Source organism: Temnothorax americanus, unplaced genomic scaffold (genome assembly GCF_048541705.1).
Source record: "Temnothorax americanus isolate GAGA-0224 unplaced genomic scaffold, ASM4854170v1 Scaffold73, whole genome shotgun sequence".
Taxonomy (NCBI): domain Eukaryota; kingdom Metazoa; phylum Arthropoda; class Insecta; order Hymenoptera; family Formicidae; genus Temnothorax; species Temnothorax americanus.
Genome location: NW_027509796.1, coordinates 584434 through 597546, shown reverse-complemented (window position 1 = coordinate 597546; position 13113 = coordinate 584434). Strand labels below are relative to the sequence as shown.

Genomic DNA, 13113 nt, shown 5'->3' with positions numbered 1-13113 from the left:
ACCCTGCCTTTCCCAATTTTTTTTTTTTTTAATTAAATGTACATTAATGAATAATTAGGCAAGAATTACTTTTTCATTATTATTAAATTTATTTTCCAGTTTCAAAATGATACCACGCCGAGCATTGAGCAGCGAGCGAATTCATCGCGAATTCGTCGCAATGCTTACCGTTCACTGCGTGACAATTATTTTCCGGCGCGATATCATTGAAAACGGAAACAATTGTCACGTCGTTCGTCAAGCGAGCCGGCTATAGCAGCTCGGCGAGCAGCAAAAATGCAGCGCGAGAGAGACAGAATATGGATGTCCTTTTCTAAGCGCGATTCGTTTGTTTCCCGTCGCGAGGCACGGCGTAAGCCGGAAGTGGCGAGTATCGCGTATATTATATACGTGCATCGTGCCGCGAGCGGAAACGCGTTTGATAAAACGCGCGTTGTTTGTCCCTCTTCTCCGTCCCGGAGTGGAGTGCGCGGTCGGGCGACCAAGTGAAGGAGCGAGCGAGCGAGCGAGCGAATGACTGAAAGACGGAAGGACGGAAGGACGGACGGACAAACGGACAGCGAGGCGAGATAGTCCAGTCAAATTAGACATTTGAGCTCGGAAGTGAAGCGGTATCAATGAAACCTTTTTAGGGTTGTTGGGGGGATGTAGAAGAGCTTATTTCTGAGTTGTCGGGCTAATCGGACCGATGGGTTTTTAAGGGGGGAGGGGGAATGAAAAATTTTGTTTTTTTGCAATAACTCGGCGAATTTTGACCGTACATGATTTACTAATTTTGTAGCTCTTTTAAAGCACTACAATTCATTTCCTGAAGACCCTAACTTAAAATCAATATTTGTCGAGTTATAGCGAGTCCCGAGCGCACTCGACTCGACACGCGCCGTCGCATGGCCGATCGTCATCGCGGCGGCGCGCCGCCGCGCCGCCGGCGACGATCGGCCACGCGTTAAAAGCGCGACTTCCAGAGGCTTCCCTGGGCTCAATTTTTAACGAATCTGAACGACTGACCACTCGTTTTGTAGGTCTCTTTAAGCCCTACAACTTTGTCAGTGGCGGCACATTTCTATCTATTAATGGAAACGAGATAAACGCAAAAAACCGCGACAAAATGCATTTTTTCCCACTTTCACCGGCTAGAACTCGACAAATATTGATTTTAAGTTAGGGTCTTCAGGAAATGAATTGTAGGGCTTTAAAAGAGCTACAAAATGAAAGGTTAGTAAATCATGTACGGTCAAAATTTTTTATTCCCCCTCCCCCCCTTAAAAACCCATCGGTCCGATTAACCCGACAACTCAGAAATAAGCTCTTCTACATCTCCCCAACAACCCTAAAAAGGTTTCATTGATACCGCTTCACTTCCGAGCAAAAGCCTTTTTTTGTCTAATTTGACTGGACTAAGAAAGAAAAGCGGGAAAGAAGTGCGCGAAAAAGAAAGTGTGAGCGATAACGACCGAGCGATAACGACCGGAGAGCGAGCGAGCGAGAGAGAGAGAGAGAGAGAGAGAGAGAGAGAGAGAGAGAGAGAGAGAGAGAGAGAGAGAGAGAGAGAGAGAGAGAGCAGCCGCGACGACGGCCGTCGGGAACGTAAAATGCGTTCGGCGGGAACTCTTAGTGACCGGCGTGACCGCGTGACCGCGATGGAGGACAGACCACGGCGGATATATCGTAAATGTAAGTATTACATTTATGTCACACGTGCATGGAAAGTGGCCTATCACGCACGCGTCGCGTGTGTGATAGGCCTCTTTCCACGCACTTACAACATAAAATAGGGTATGCAACACGTGAATTTTCATCTTCCAGCACTTGTATAAATTCAGGGTTGGGAAGTAACGCATTACTTGTAACGTCGTGACCATTACCGTTATAGAAAAACGTCATGTCATTACCAAATTGTTACTATAAAAAGATAACGGTAATGGTAACGGCGTTACAAGTAACACGTTACTTACAATTAGTACTGTTTTATGAATGGATACACTTCCGTGAAGCGAGCGCATCGAAATATAATATAGAAGCACGTGGCTCACAAATGTATATCCTTGTAAAAAAACGGTGCTGATTGGATAAACTTTATTTATATATAATTTATTACAAATATAGTAATTTTATTTTTTTTATTTCAGCCAAAAGTGAGGAAGGTGTGGCGAACAAGCTGCCGCCACCGACCCCATCGACGACGACAGCAACGGCGAAAATGCCGCCGCCGCTTCCGCCATCGACGACGACAGCAACGGCGGCAATGCCGCCGCCGCCTCCGCCATCGACGACGACAGCAACGGCGGCAATGCCGCCGCCGCCTCCGCCATCGACGACGACAGCAAATGCGGCAATGCCGCCGCCGCCTCCGCCATCGACACCGATGCCACCGACGATGACGCCACCGCCGCCGCCACCGCCACCGCCACCGACACCGTCGCTACCACAAGAGGAGAGAAAGCGAGCGAGCGCAATGCATAAGGTAAGTAGAGTAAGGGCCGCTACAGCAATGTAGCGAGCGTGCATGCATGCGTTGATTAAAATAATTCACTCTATACATATACACATTTTTTTTTACAGATCGCAAATCATGTGGTGCGTCGAGCGCTGCAAAACCAGCGGAGAATCCTCGCCGGGAAGAACATGAAGTACGCCGGTGGAGTACACGCGCAGCCAGCGTATACTCCACCGACGGCGTACACGCCGCCACAGCCAGCATACACGCCGCCACAGCCAACATACACGCCGCCACAGCCAGCATACGCGCCTCCATACGCGCCCCCATACGCGCCGCCATACGCGCCGCCATACGCGATGCCGTACGCGCCGCCATACGCGCTTCCGTACGCGCCGCCATACGCACCACCATACGCGCCGCCGTCGGCGTCAACGACGCCGTCAAGATGGCCTTATATATAGACTATAATAAACTTATAAACTATTATAAATAGAGTTTCTTGTCTTATATTACATTACCGTTTTTCCTTCTTCACATATACCCTAGAATCCTAACACCACTCTTCCAGAAAATCCTGATTTTACCATACTAAGAGTAGCTACCCAGTGTACTTGTAAGAGAGAGAGAGAGAGAGAGAGAGAGAGAGAGAGAGGGACAGGGATGAGAGAGGGGGAGAGGAAGAGAGAGGAATAAATGGGTGCATGCAAATTACATACATAGGAGAGAAAGGAATAATACGAGAGATATATATCCTTGTCTAACGAGGCATCTGTACGACATATCTCTCAAAACTCGTTCTTTGAAACGGCTTCATAGATCGCAAAATAAAGGGTGGGATTGTAAAATAATTAGTAATAATTGAAAAAAATGTATAAATGTCTAACGCGATATCTGTACCACATACCTTTCAAAGCTCGTTTTTTGAAACGGCTTCATAGATCGCAAAATCCTTTTACAGGAGTAAAGTTTAGGTACTAATGAAGGGTGGGATTGTAAAATAATTAATAATAATTGAAAAAAATGTAAAAATGTCTAACGCGATATCTGTACCACATATCTTTCAAAGCTCGTTCTTTGAAACGGCTTCATAGATCGCAAAATCCTTTTACAGAAGTAAAGTTTAGGTACTAATGAAGGGTGGGATTGTAAAATAATTAGTAATAATTGAAAAAAATATAAAAATGCCTAACGAGATATCTGTATCATATATCTGTCCTGGACCCCTATTCTGTAACTCTAACGACAGTGTCGGTATCGTTATATCGTCGTTGCGCAGCTTTATTTCCATATAGTATACCTGCGCAACGACAACGTAACGATATCAACACTGTCGTTACGAGTTACAGAATAGGGGTCCTGGTTCGATTGCTGTGTAGGAACCAGACAATGTAGCCAACCCCGAAACTGCCCACAGCTGCGTGCGCCATCTCGCCAACTCTCGCAAGATCCGTGAACTACTGCTGTGACATAATTGCTGCTCTGCGTGAATATTTTTGTGAAAAATATACACGATCGTTTCAAAGCTCTCATTTTTATTCCAGGCTTTCAATCTCAATTTCAAAGGTACGTTATTGTTTGTGCACGTCTTCTGAAGGGTGGGAAAGTTTAATTTCGTACATATTACGTATACAACTGTTTATATCAGAAAATAAGGTTATGAGGTGACAGCATTTAAAAATTTTTTTTAATTATTACTAATTATTTGACAATCCCACCCTTTATTAGTACCTCTACTTTACTCCTGTAAAAGGATTTTGCGATTTGTAAAGCCGTTTCAAAATAAGAGCTTTGAAATGAATTGTCGGTAATTTGGACGGCTTTAGCATCCCTTTAACGCCTATCGCGACCTCCACGGATTCGCCATAACGCTTGTACCACGGTTCCGCGCAGTTCCGCGGCCATGATACCATCCCGAGGCCCTTCGCTCTCGTTATCGATCGCGAAATTACACTCGATCTTAACATACGTTATCCCGAGCGAGAGCGTGCACCGGAGGGCGGTGTCGTGGCTTTACATCTCGCAATTTACGGGCAACCTCACCGGTGATACGCCTCCTCCTGGGCTCCTCGCCGTCACCTTCCACTAACGATCCTCGATCCGCCAGATAAAGATCGAAAGGCCCGACTCGGAGTGGCTATCGCGTATCTTAGCCAAACGTATTATCTCGCCGACGGACGACCAGAGAGTGAAACGCTAAACCCGAAACTCGCTCGATTGCGGAATCGATACGGTACCCCTTCCTGAGGGGCGCGCGAGCCAATCGGGCGCGAGCTTGCAAGCCCGCGGTGTCCCGGCGTAGTGCTGTCGATACGAGGTCCTTCGGGCCCCGAAGTCGGGGCGGGCAACGGTCCCTCGGCGGTCGGCGGCGTACGACTCCTCAAATTTGTCCTTAGCGGCGGACGGAACTTTGCTCGTGCCGGTGTGCCTCCGGTTTGACCCTGGGGCGGTGGCCAGCCACCCCGTGGGTCGGTGTTTTATGGAGATCATTTGCTGAAGCCGGGTGTTTACCCAAGCGCTTGGGGCCCCGCTATCGGCGGCCTCGTCCGTCGCTGCCGCACGTGCCGCCCGCCTGCCGCGTTGCTCTCGCCAGCCCGCGATCTCTGCTGCTTCCGTGTTTGCCACCCCTCCTTGGTTATCGATCGTCCTTGATTTTTTTCGCCAAATACTCCCTCAAAGGTTTGCCGTGGTGTGGGTGAGATGCCGCGCGTATTACATTGCATAAAAACAAAAGAAGGTAATCAGAATGCGGAAACACGATTGAATACGACCTCTGGAGATCTCATCGTTGCCTCCCTGGTCCGTCCCTGGGCGCGAAATTCCGCGCCTTGTGACGGCGGCGGGGCGCCGCGACGGTGCGGCGAGCCGCAACGTCACAATAGATATATATGTGTATATATGTATATATATACACATGTTATATAAGGTGTTATAAGAAATTTGACATTATATATATATATATATATAATATTATATTATATTATTATATATATATATATATATATATATATATATATATATATATCAACACCTTTGTGAATTTTACCCTTTCATCTGCATATTTGGTCAAAACTCGTAAAATAGACGAAAAGTGAAAAATACATATATCTTCCATAAAAATTAAGATAGTCAATTCTTTCTAGGCTCATTTTAAAGGTCAACGTAAAGACTATATAAAAAAATCGCTTTTAATGTGGCGGACCAGACTGCTAAATTTTGTTGTAGTCACATGTACATTGATATATGGAGGGGTAAAGACAATTATAGTGGCAGCATATTTTTTTATCAGTGTCATCCTAAATTGATTGGCACAAGTTTTAGCCGTATGTTCTTTAAGGGGGTTTTACCTCAAAAAATCATACCGGAAGTGGCCTTTTTTTAACACTTCGGTCAAGTTTTAGGGCATATAAAACCCGGCACAGGGTTAACCACTAAAAAAGCTATCGATTCGAATAAAATTCAGCCGTATATGTTCAAAGAGGGAGGGTTTTGTGCTGCCGGCTCTCCTACTATTCGAGCATGCGCAATAATTAATTTAGGGCCTTGTCCTCTACGTTTGAAATTATTGTGTCGGTATCGGAATTCAGTGTGTCACGTAGGGTAGCTTTTGCGAAAGTGATCTAAATAATCTTAAATTATTCTGTTAAAAATAGTTTATTTCTGTGGCACGTACTGTCGTGCAACGGCCGCATCAGCCGTATATCGACGGCCTTTGTCGTCGAGTTAATTCGCTTTTTTAGAGGTAAAGGGAATAGTCTTTATATTATCTAAAGTCTTATTTTAAATACTATAATAATGTCTTTTTATTCTTTTGACAGAAGCATTCACGGCACTATTGCAAAAACTTGATACAAGTACGCAAATAATAATTATCATTATTTTAGCCACAATCACATTAATAATTTATTATGTATTAAAGGACCCTGCACCCAAATGAGGGGAATTTGGTTCTCGGCCAAATTTGCTGAACTGTAGTATGTTATTCTTTATGACCTCCTTTATGACGCTCTTAGCGCAATCCAGGATCAATCACGAAAAGGTGGCGAGCATACTGGTCCCTTTGTGTGTGTGTGTGTGCGTGCGTGCGTGCGTGCGTGCGTGCGTGCGTGCGTGCGTGCGTGCGTGCGTGCGTGCGTGCGTGCGTGCGCGTGTGCGCGCGTGCGCGCGTGCGCGTGTGCGCGCGTGCGTGCGTGCGTGCGTGTGCGTGCGTGGTGCTGCGTGCGTGCGTGCGTGCGTGGTGTGCGGTGTGCGTGCGTGCGTGCGTGCTGCGTGCGTGAGTGTGCGTGTGTGCGTGGTGCGTGCGTGCGTGGCGTGTGTGCGTGTGTGCGTGTGTGCGTGCGTGCGTGCGGCGTGCGTGCGTGGCGTGCGTGCGTGCGTGTGCGTGTGTGCGTGGGTGCGTGTGTGCGTGGTGCGTGCGTGCGTGCGTGTGTGTGGTGCGTGTGTGCGTGTGGTGCGTGTGCGTGGCGTGTCGTGAGTGTGTGCGTGGTGCGTGCGTGTGCGTGTGTGCGTGTGTGCGTGGCGTGCGTGCGTGCGTGCGTGGGTGCGTGCGTGCGTGCGTGCGTGGTGGCGTGTGTGCGTGTGTGCGTGCTTGTGTGCTGTGCGTGTGTGTGTGTGGGTGTGTGCTGTGTGCTGCGTCTCCTTAACGCGATCTATTAAACGCGCGTAAACGTGCGCGCTTAATAGATCTTTACTTATATCTTCTATTATGAGATGTTTTATCCATTCTTGATTCTATGCCATGGTTATGGTCTTGCTGATGAAGTCCATGAGCAGCATCTTGAACAGATTGCAATAGTTGTGTTGGTTTTTCCTTCAACGCAACTATTGCAATCTGCTCAAGATGCTGCCCATAGACTTTATCAGCAATGTTTTTTGTTTTTTTCAATATTAACAAGATAGAATCGTACCTGTAAGTCACTTAATTTTTTAATGGTAGCCTATAATTCTTTGTTTGAAACCTCGGACATCGAGCTGGAGGAGTGCTTGTCCCAGTCTGGAGTGGTGCACTGAACTTCTTCCTGAGGTGTGCTGGTATTGTGTGCAGAATCATCGTCCTGAAAAATGGCGATGGAGGCTGGCGCGGAGTTGTTGACCCTCGAAGCATCTAACAGCAGCTGCTGTTTCTCCGAATCTGACAGCGGATAGTGCGCCACGTCCCCGTTCTCCTCATAGGCTATTGCTTGGAGCTAAAAAACGACGCTCAATCGGAACTATCTCCAGTTTTTGTCAAAATGGAGTTAATACATTTTTCAGTATAACAGAAGCTGAAATTGTGTAATAGTAAAGCGTTTTATATCTATTATAATTATTAATAATTCTTAAAGTACAATGTTAAAAAAGTCGTATTGAAAATTTTTATGGTGCCTAATTTTTAAATCCGTTACAGCATGTTATTGGCAGTTGTACTATCTGCCTCTCAGGAAAATGATGTCGACATTAAATATTTATTCTTACAGTATACATACAGCCACCTTTACATTTACATTTTGAGGTGCATTTTTTTTCTCGCATGCATTTGCATGATGGGCATTTTGTGTTGCAATCTTCGTTTTTGCATCTGCAACCTTGAGTACCTGGCGGCATCGTGGGCACTTAGACTTGTATGTACGCTTTACTGCAAGAGTCAGGTGCAATTCACACTCCTCCTGCTCTGACCTCTATACGAGGTCAATATGGATTGCACCCCTCGCCGGTATTTCGAAGAAGGGGGGTTGGTTGTGCACGTCGATCGCCGGGATGCCGTCGTGAGTGTGCAGTGTGCAGTTTGCCCCAATTCGTCTGTATATCTACCCTCTGTTTTTTTCCTATTTTTGTAAAGTGGTGCCACAGCACGAAGAAGAGGGGATCGCCACCGCAAATCATCGTTACTCTTCTTTTTTAGGAATGGCACTCGATCCGGGCTTCAACTTTAAAAGCAACGATGCGACGAGCGACGATGCGACGAGCGACGATGAGACGAGCGACGATGCAACGAGCAACGATGCAACGCGACGAGCGACGATGCGATAAGCAACGATGATCAAGGCATCAACAATTGCGAAACGCAACTTTTGTGTTGTGGCGCCTTCGCTTTTGTGGTGCATAGCATTGATTACACGATTAATCTCAACTGGGTACAAAACATTCGAAATTATATTCGTATACTTTGTTCAACCCATACTCATACTTTCTAAAATCTCTATACAATCATCATCTTTTGCTAAGTCTTTAAACAGATTGAGAATTATTTCTGCAGATGCAAACGAAATATTTCTTTCAACCATTATGGTAGCAAATCGAATTTTTGCTGACATTTTTTTCTTTCTAAACGGCAAAAATGTTTTGTTTTGCACATTTCAATTTCTATTTGACGTACTACTTTCTGTATTACATTTTTCTAAATTTTTTAAATGCATCTTAGAATCTGCATGACGATAGATTTGAGATAAACCACCAACAATAGATTTATCACAAATTGAACAAGCAAATGAATTTTCTTTATGTGGGTGTCAAGTAACTACAGCTTAAATTGTTCAATCTGTAACCATTCTTGTTTAAATCGTCGTTTACTTGCTGCTTTATTTGAAGTACTTGAGTTCACATCACTATTATTGAATAATGATGTAATATTATTTTTATGACATGCCGATTCCGCATGACTTAAAACATGTGATGAACTGCACGAGAAATTATTATTGCATACAGTGCAATGAAAAAAACTATCATTAAATGATACTTTGCTAAGTATCCAAGATTTAAAGCGATCATCAGTTAGCCAATTTTCAGAAAAAATTCGTTTACATTTTTTTTAATTGATCACACGTTTTTATGTTAATAATTAAATAATTAAATAATAATAATAAAATTAACAAAAATTTGAAATCCTTTAAATTTTTAATGCGAAATTTTTTATACGACTCCACCACACGTCGAGTTGTCACATGAATCGCCACTTGAGTCACCACACAAGCCACCATACAAGTTATTAATAACGCGAATCTTCACAATTCACTACATCAGTTATCGTAAAATCTTTGTTGAAGAACAATTTTCATCAAGCTTTTATAAAAGCTCAATTCGCGAACTTTTATAAGAACACGAAGAATGGTATTACCTGGTAGTGTGCTTGCTTTAATTTTGTTCCGCTTTTTTGTTCTTTTTACTGACATATATTTTATGGGAAGACAAGTTATATTATATTTCAAAACTTTCAATATTATTGGTAACAATTCGGAGTCATTGTTATGTATTTATATAATATTATTTTATTTTAATCTAATCACCATATAAAATCACATTTTGTTTTCTTAAGGCACTAACCACGTCATTCGAATCGCCGACGATGAAGTTTTAAATATCGATGCCTAACAATTTTCTGCAGGGCATGTGGCAGACATTTTTTTATAAGCAGGTGTACGGCATGGTCTGCAAACATCTCTTCAGTTTGTATATGCCTGGCCCATGTAGTCTAGTCAAAATACGATTGGACCTAGAAAAATTGCAACACAAGGTTTTATGACGTGATTGTGTTCAGAAAAATATACTGAACAACATATTCAAATTCCGCCATTTTCCGCTATCCCTAAGTATGTTTTTTATTAACAATTTATAAACAAATTCGTTTATCTCCACAAATACGAAGAATTTCAAAATTTGTGTAGAGATCAAAGTTGTAGAGCAGACAAATATCTACAAAAAATGTTTCTATGAGTTTTTCAAAGTATCTCATATTATTTGAGATATTTGTAACGAAAGCTCAAAACATTATAGCGGTGCACGCTTACGGTCAACATTAGCCAGATAAATTAGCATCTGTTTCCAGGGTGGCCACAAGGAAGCTGTTGGATCGATTGTCACCCCCATTTTTTGTTTTTTTTTTATTGTTTTTGTTTTTAATATTTTTAAAACACTTCACTGACATTATTTTTGCATATAATGCAAAAAGACTCCATGGTGCAAATACACAATTTTTAGTGTTATCTATGCTACATGTATATGTTTATATATATATATATATATATATATATATATATATATATATATGTAGTATCCGCGATCTTTTCGAAATAGGCGTAGTTTCGCGCTTTCGAAGTGCGTGCGTTTTTGTCACGGCAAGCGGAGACCAGACGACGAGACGGCCGATGCTAGTCGTCTGCTTAATGCGTTTTTGTTTTTGGCTCTTCGGTTCGTGGCGTGAATGCGCGTTCGAATCCGAACTACTAGCGAGCGTTATACTACACTCTACTGTATACGGAAGCCGGGTTGGCTCACAGTTGACTTGTAGCCAAGTGGCGCTGCACACGGCCACTTTCAACATGTGCACAAGTTCACACGGCCACTTCCAACATGTGCACACACCCACATGTGCAGATGTGCGGGGAAAGTGCGGGTATCTACCTTATCGATTCGAGATAACAAAAAAATATATATATTTTTGTCTCTCTCTTATAACTGACAAATTTTGTAAACAATTCAATTAATCGGCGTCTCTAAGAGGTTAGGAACGATTAAAATTTCGTTTACTTTGAAAGTAAATAGAAGTTAGTTATTGAAATTACAAAAAGCATTACGAAAAAAATTGACAATGAGTTTTGTCAAAATAAAAGACAATAAAACAGCAGTTAAATTACCGGCAAATCGCAGAAAGCTAAAAATAGAAGTCGTTAGAGCATATTTTCCAGGTGCTGACGGCTTAACGTTTTTTGATGGAGAAGACAAGTGTGGAATTAATATTAAAAATGGAGAATTTGATTTAATTGAAGGTGTAGATGAATACGAAGTTTTTTACTCTCATCCTCTCAAAGGTAAATTTTTTTTCATTAAATTTATTATACGTTTGATTTTAGAATTTAAGATAACAAAAGAAAATTGCGATGCTAAAATTTATAATAATCGCGATAATAGTAATAATAATAATAATTAATATTTTTTTTATAGAAAATATTTACAGCGATGCTAAAAGGAGACGGATTGATGAAATTATGGGTATCATTGACGGACAGGAAAATAAGGATTTAATATCCCAGAAATCACCGGACATTCCAGTACGTATGACAGTCAAATTCATTTCGTCATTGGTTTATTTTCATTTCCTTAATAAATTTATTTCATTCAACAATTCTGAAAAATTTTGCTAGCATAATTGTATTAAATATGTATCTTAAAATTTATGAGTTACTACATTATTGCAGTTGTACTTAGAAAGATATTTTTTACAGATCCCATTGAAGAAAGTCATGAAAACTTTACATGTAGGTTGGAAGCACAGAGAAAATCCTAATGAAGTATATAAGCAAATTATTGCCCCAGTTGGTGGTATAAAAAAAGTTGAATTGAATCGGAACAAAAAATATTCTTTTGACGAAATTAAAAAAATAAGTATGTCTCTGTGCAATGAAAAATATATATAATAAAGAAATCTTGGCCAGTTCTCAGTGATCCTGTTAGGAAATTACCAGGAAGAAATTTTTCACAATTTCACAGATTTGAATAAGAAGAAGAATACTGATTTTTGGGACTTTAGTGATAAACTGAAAATAAAAAACTCACAGTTGCGATTATATTTATTTTCAACTATCGTTAAGTATATGAAAACAGTGTAAAAGTTTGTTCTTCCACAGTCACTTCGACAGACTCTAAACAGTGTGATATCAGTAAAAAAAACCGTGACAAAACAGTCATATACCGGAACAATTATCTCATTTTCTCAATCGAAGAAAAAAGCATCTTCTAGTATTGAAATTAACACGAGTTCTAAAAAATCGCAGGAAGAATCAAGGTCTACGGACGATAATGAACATCAATTGAGATTCTCGATACCTACGATTGAAGAATCAGATATTAAGTTCACCAAGACATTATTAGGTAGTGGATCATTTGGATGTGTAATTTTATCAATTTGGAAAAACACAGAAGTTGCCGTGAAGAAGATGAAAGCTTCTGAAGAACAGAAATATATATACAGAGAAATAAATGTGATGGATAAGATTTGTCACCCTAATTTAATTTCCATTATGGGTATATGTTCTACAGAATCTCATTTTTTATGGAATACTTCAAGAGTCAAAATTTAGCAGTTTTCATATTGAAGCGAGACGAAGCCTTGGATTATGCAGTAAAAAAGAATGAAAACTATTCCATCGCATTACAAATTTGTAAAGCAATAACGTTTCTTCATGAATTTAACCCCACTATTCTTCATAAAGATATAAAACCTGAAAATATATTAATAAATCATTTCTTAATGATTAAAATTTGTGATTTTGGGTTAAGCAAGATATGTGATGGATCGTCGGCCTTAGAAACAACTGTTGGTCAATATTTTCGTGGAACACCTTTATATATGCCACCGGAAATTCTCATTGAACATGCACAAGGTACTACATACTCTAGCTGATGTATGGTCTCTGGCATGTTGTATCGTCGAACTGTTCACAGAACGAAGAGTTTGGAACGTAGTGCCTGAACTTAGTATACGAAATTTGAAAAAAGTCGTTAAAACTCAAAAAATACCATGCTTAGAAGGTGTACCGGTATTAATACAAGACACAATTAAAAGATGTTTTGAACATGAACCAAAAAAAAGACCAAATGCCGCTATATTGCTTCACCTATTCAAACGTATTTATACAGAAGAGGAAGACAAATAATAAAATAAGAAATTAGAGAGAATGATTTTTATATAAAGTTTTTGCTGA

General features: G+C 41.4%; 1 protein-coding gene and 2 long non-coding RNA genes across 3 annotated transcripts in view; 2 read left to right on the top strand and 1 right to left on the bottom strand.

Moving 5' to 3' along the window:
- Positions 1-4618, bottom strand: part of LOC143906549 (uncharacterized) — a 52536-nt gene extending 47918 nt beyond the window's left edge. The window contains exon 1 of the long non-coding RNA XR_013259565.1: positions 4481-4618. This is a non-coding gene — a long non-coding RNA (uncharacterized LOC143906549). The remainder of the gene's footprint in view (positions 1-4480) is intronic.
- Positions 1329-2901, top strand: LOC143906589 (uncharacterized). The gene is made up of 3 exons (XM_077422779.1): positions 1329-1674; positions 2130-2464; positions 2563-2901. Exons 1-3 carry the CDS (start codon positions 1593-1595, stop codon positions 2899-2901), a joined length of 756 nt encoding a protein of 251 aa, XP_077278905.1. The 5' UTR covers positions 1329-1592.
- Positions 4619-10917: 6299 nt separating the features above from the next.
- Positions 10918-13113, top strand: LOC143906565 (uncharacterized). The gene is made up of 3 exons (XR_013259567.1): positions 10918-11220; positions 11354-11460; positions 11635-13113. It is a non-coding gene; the product is annotated as an uncharacterized LOC143906565 (long non-coding RNA).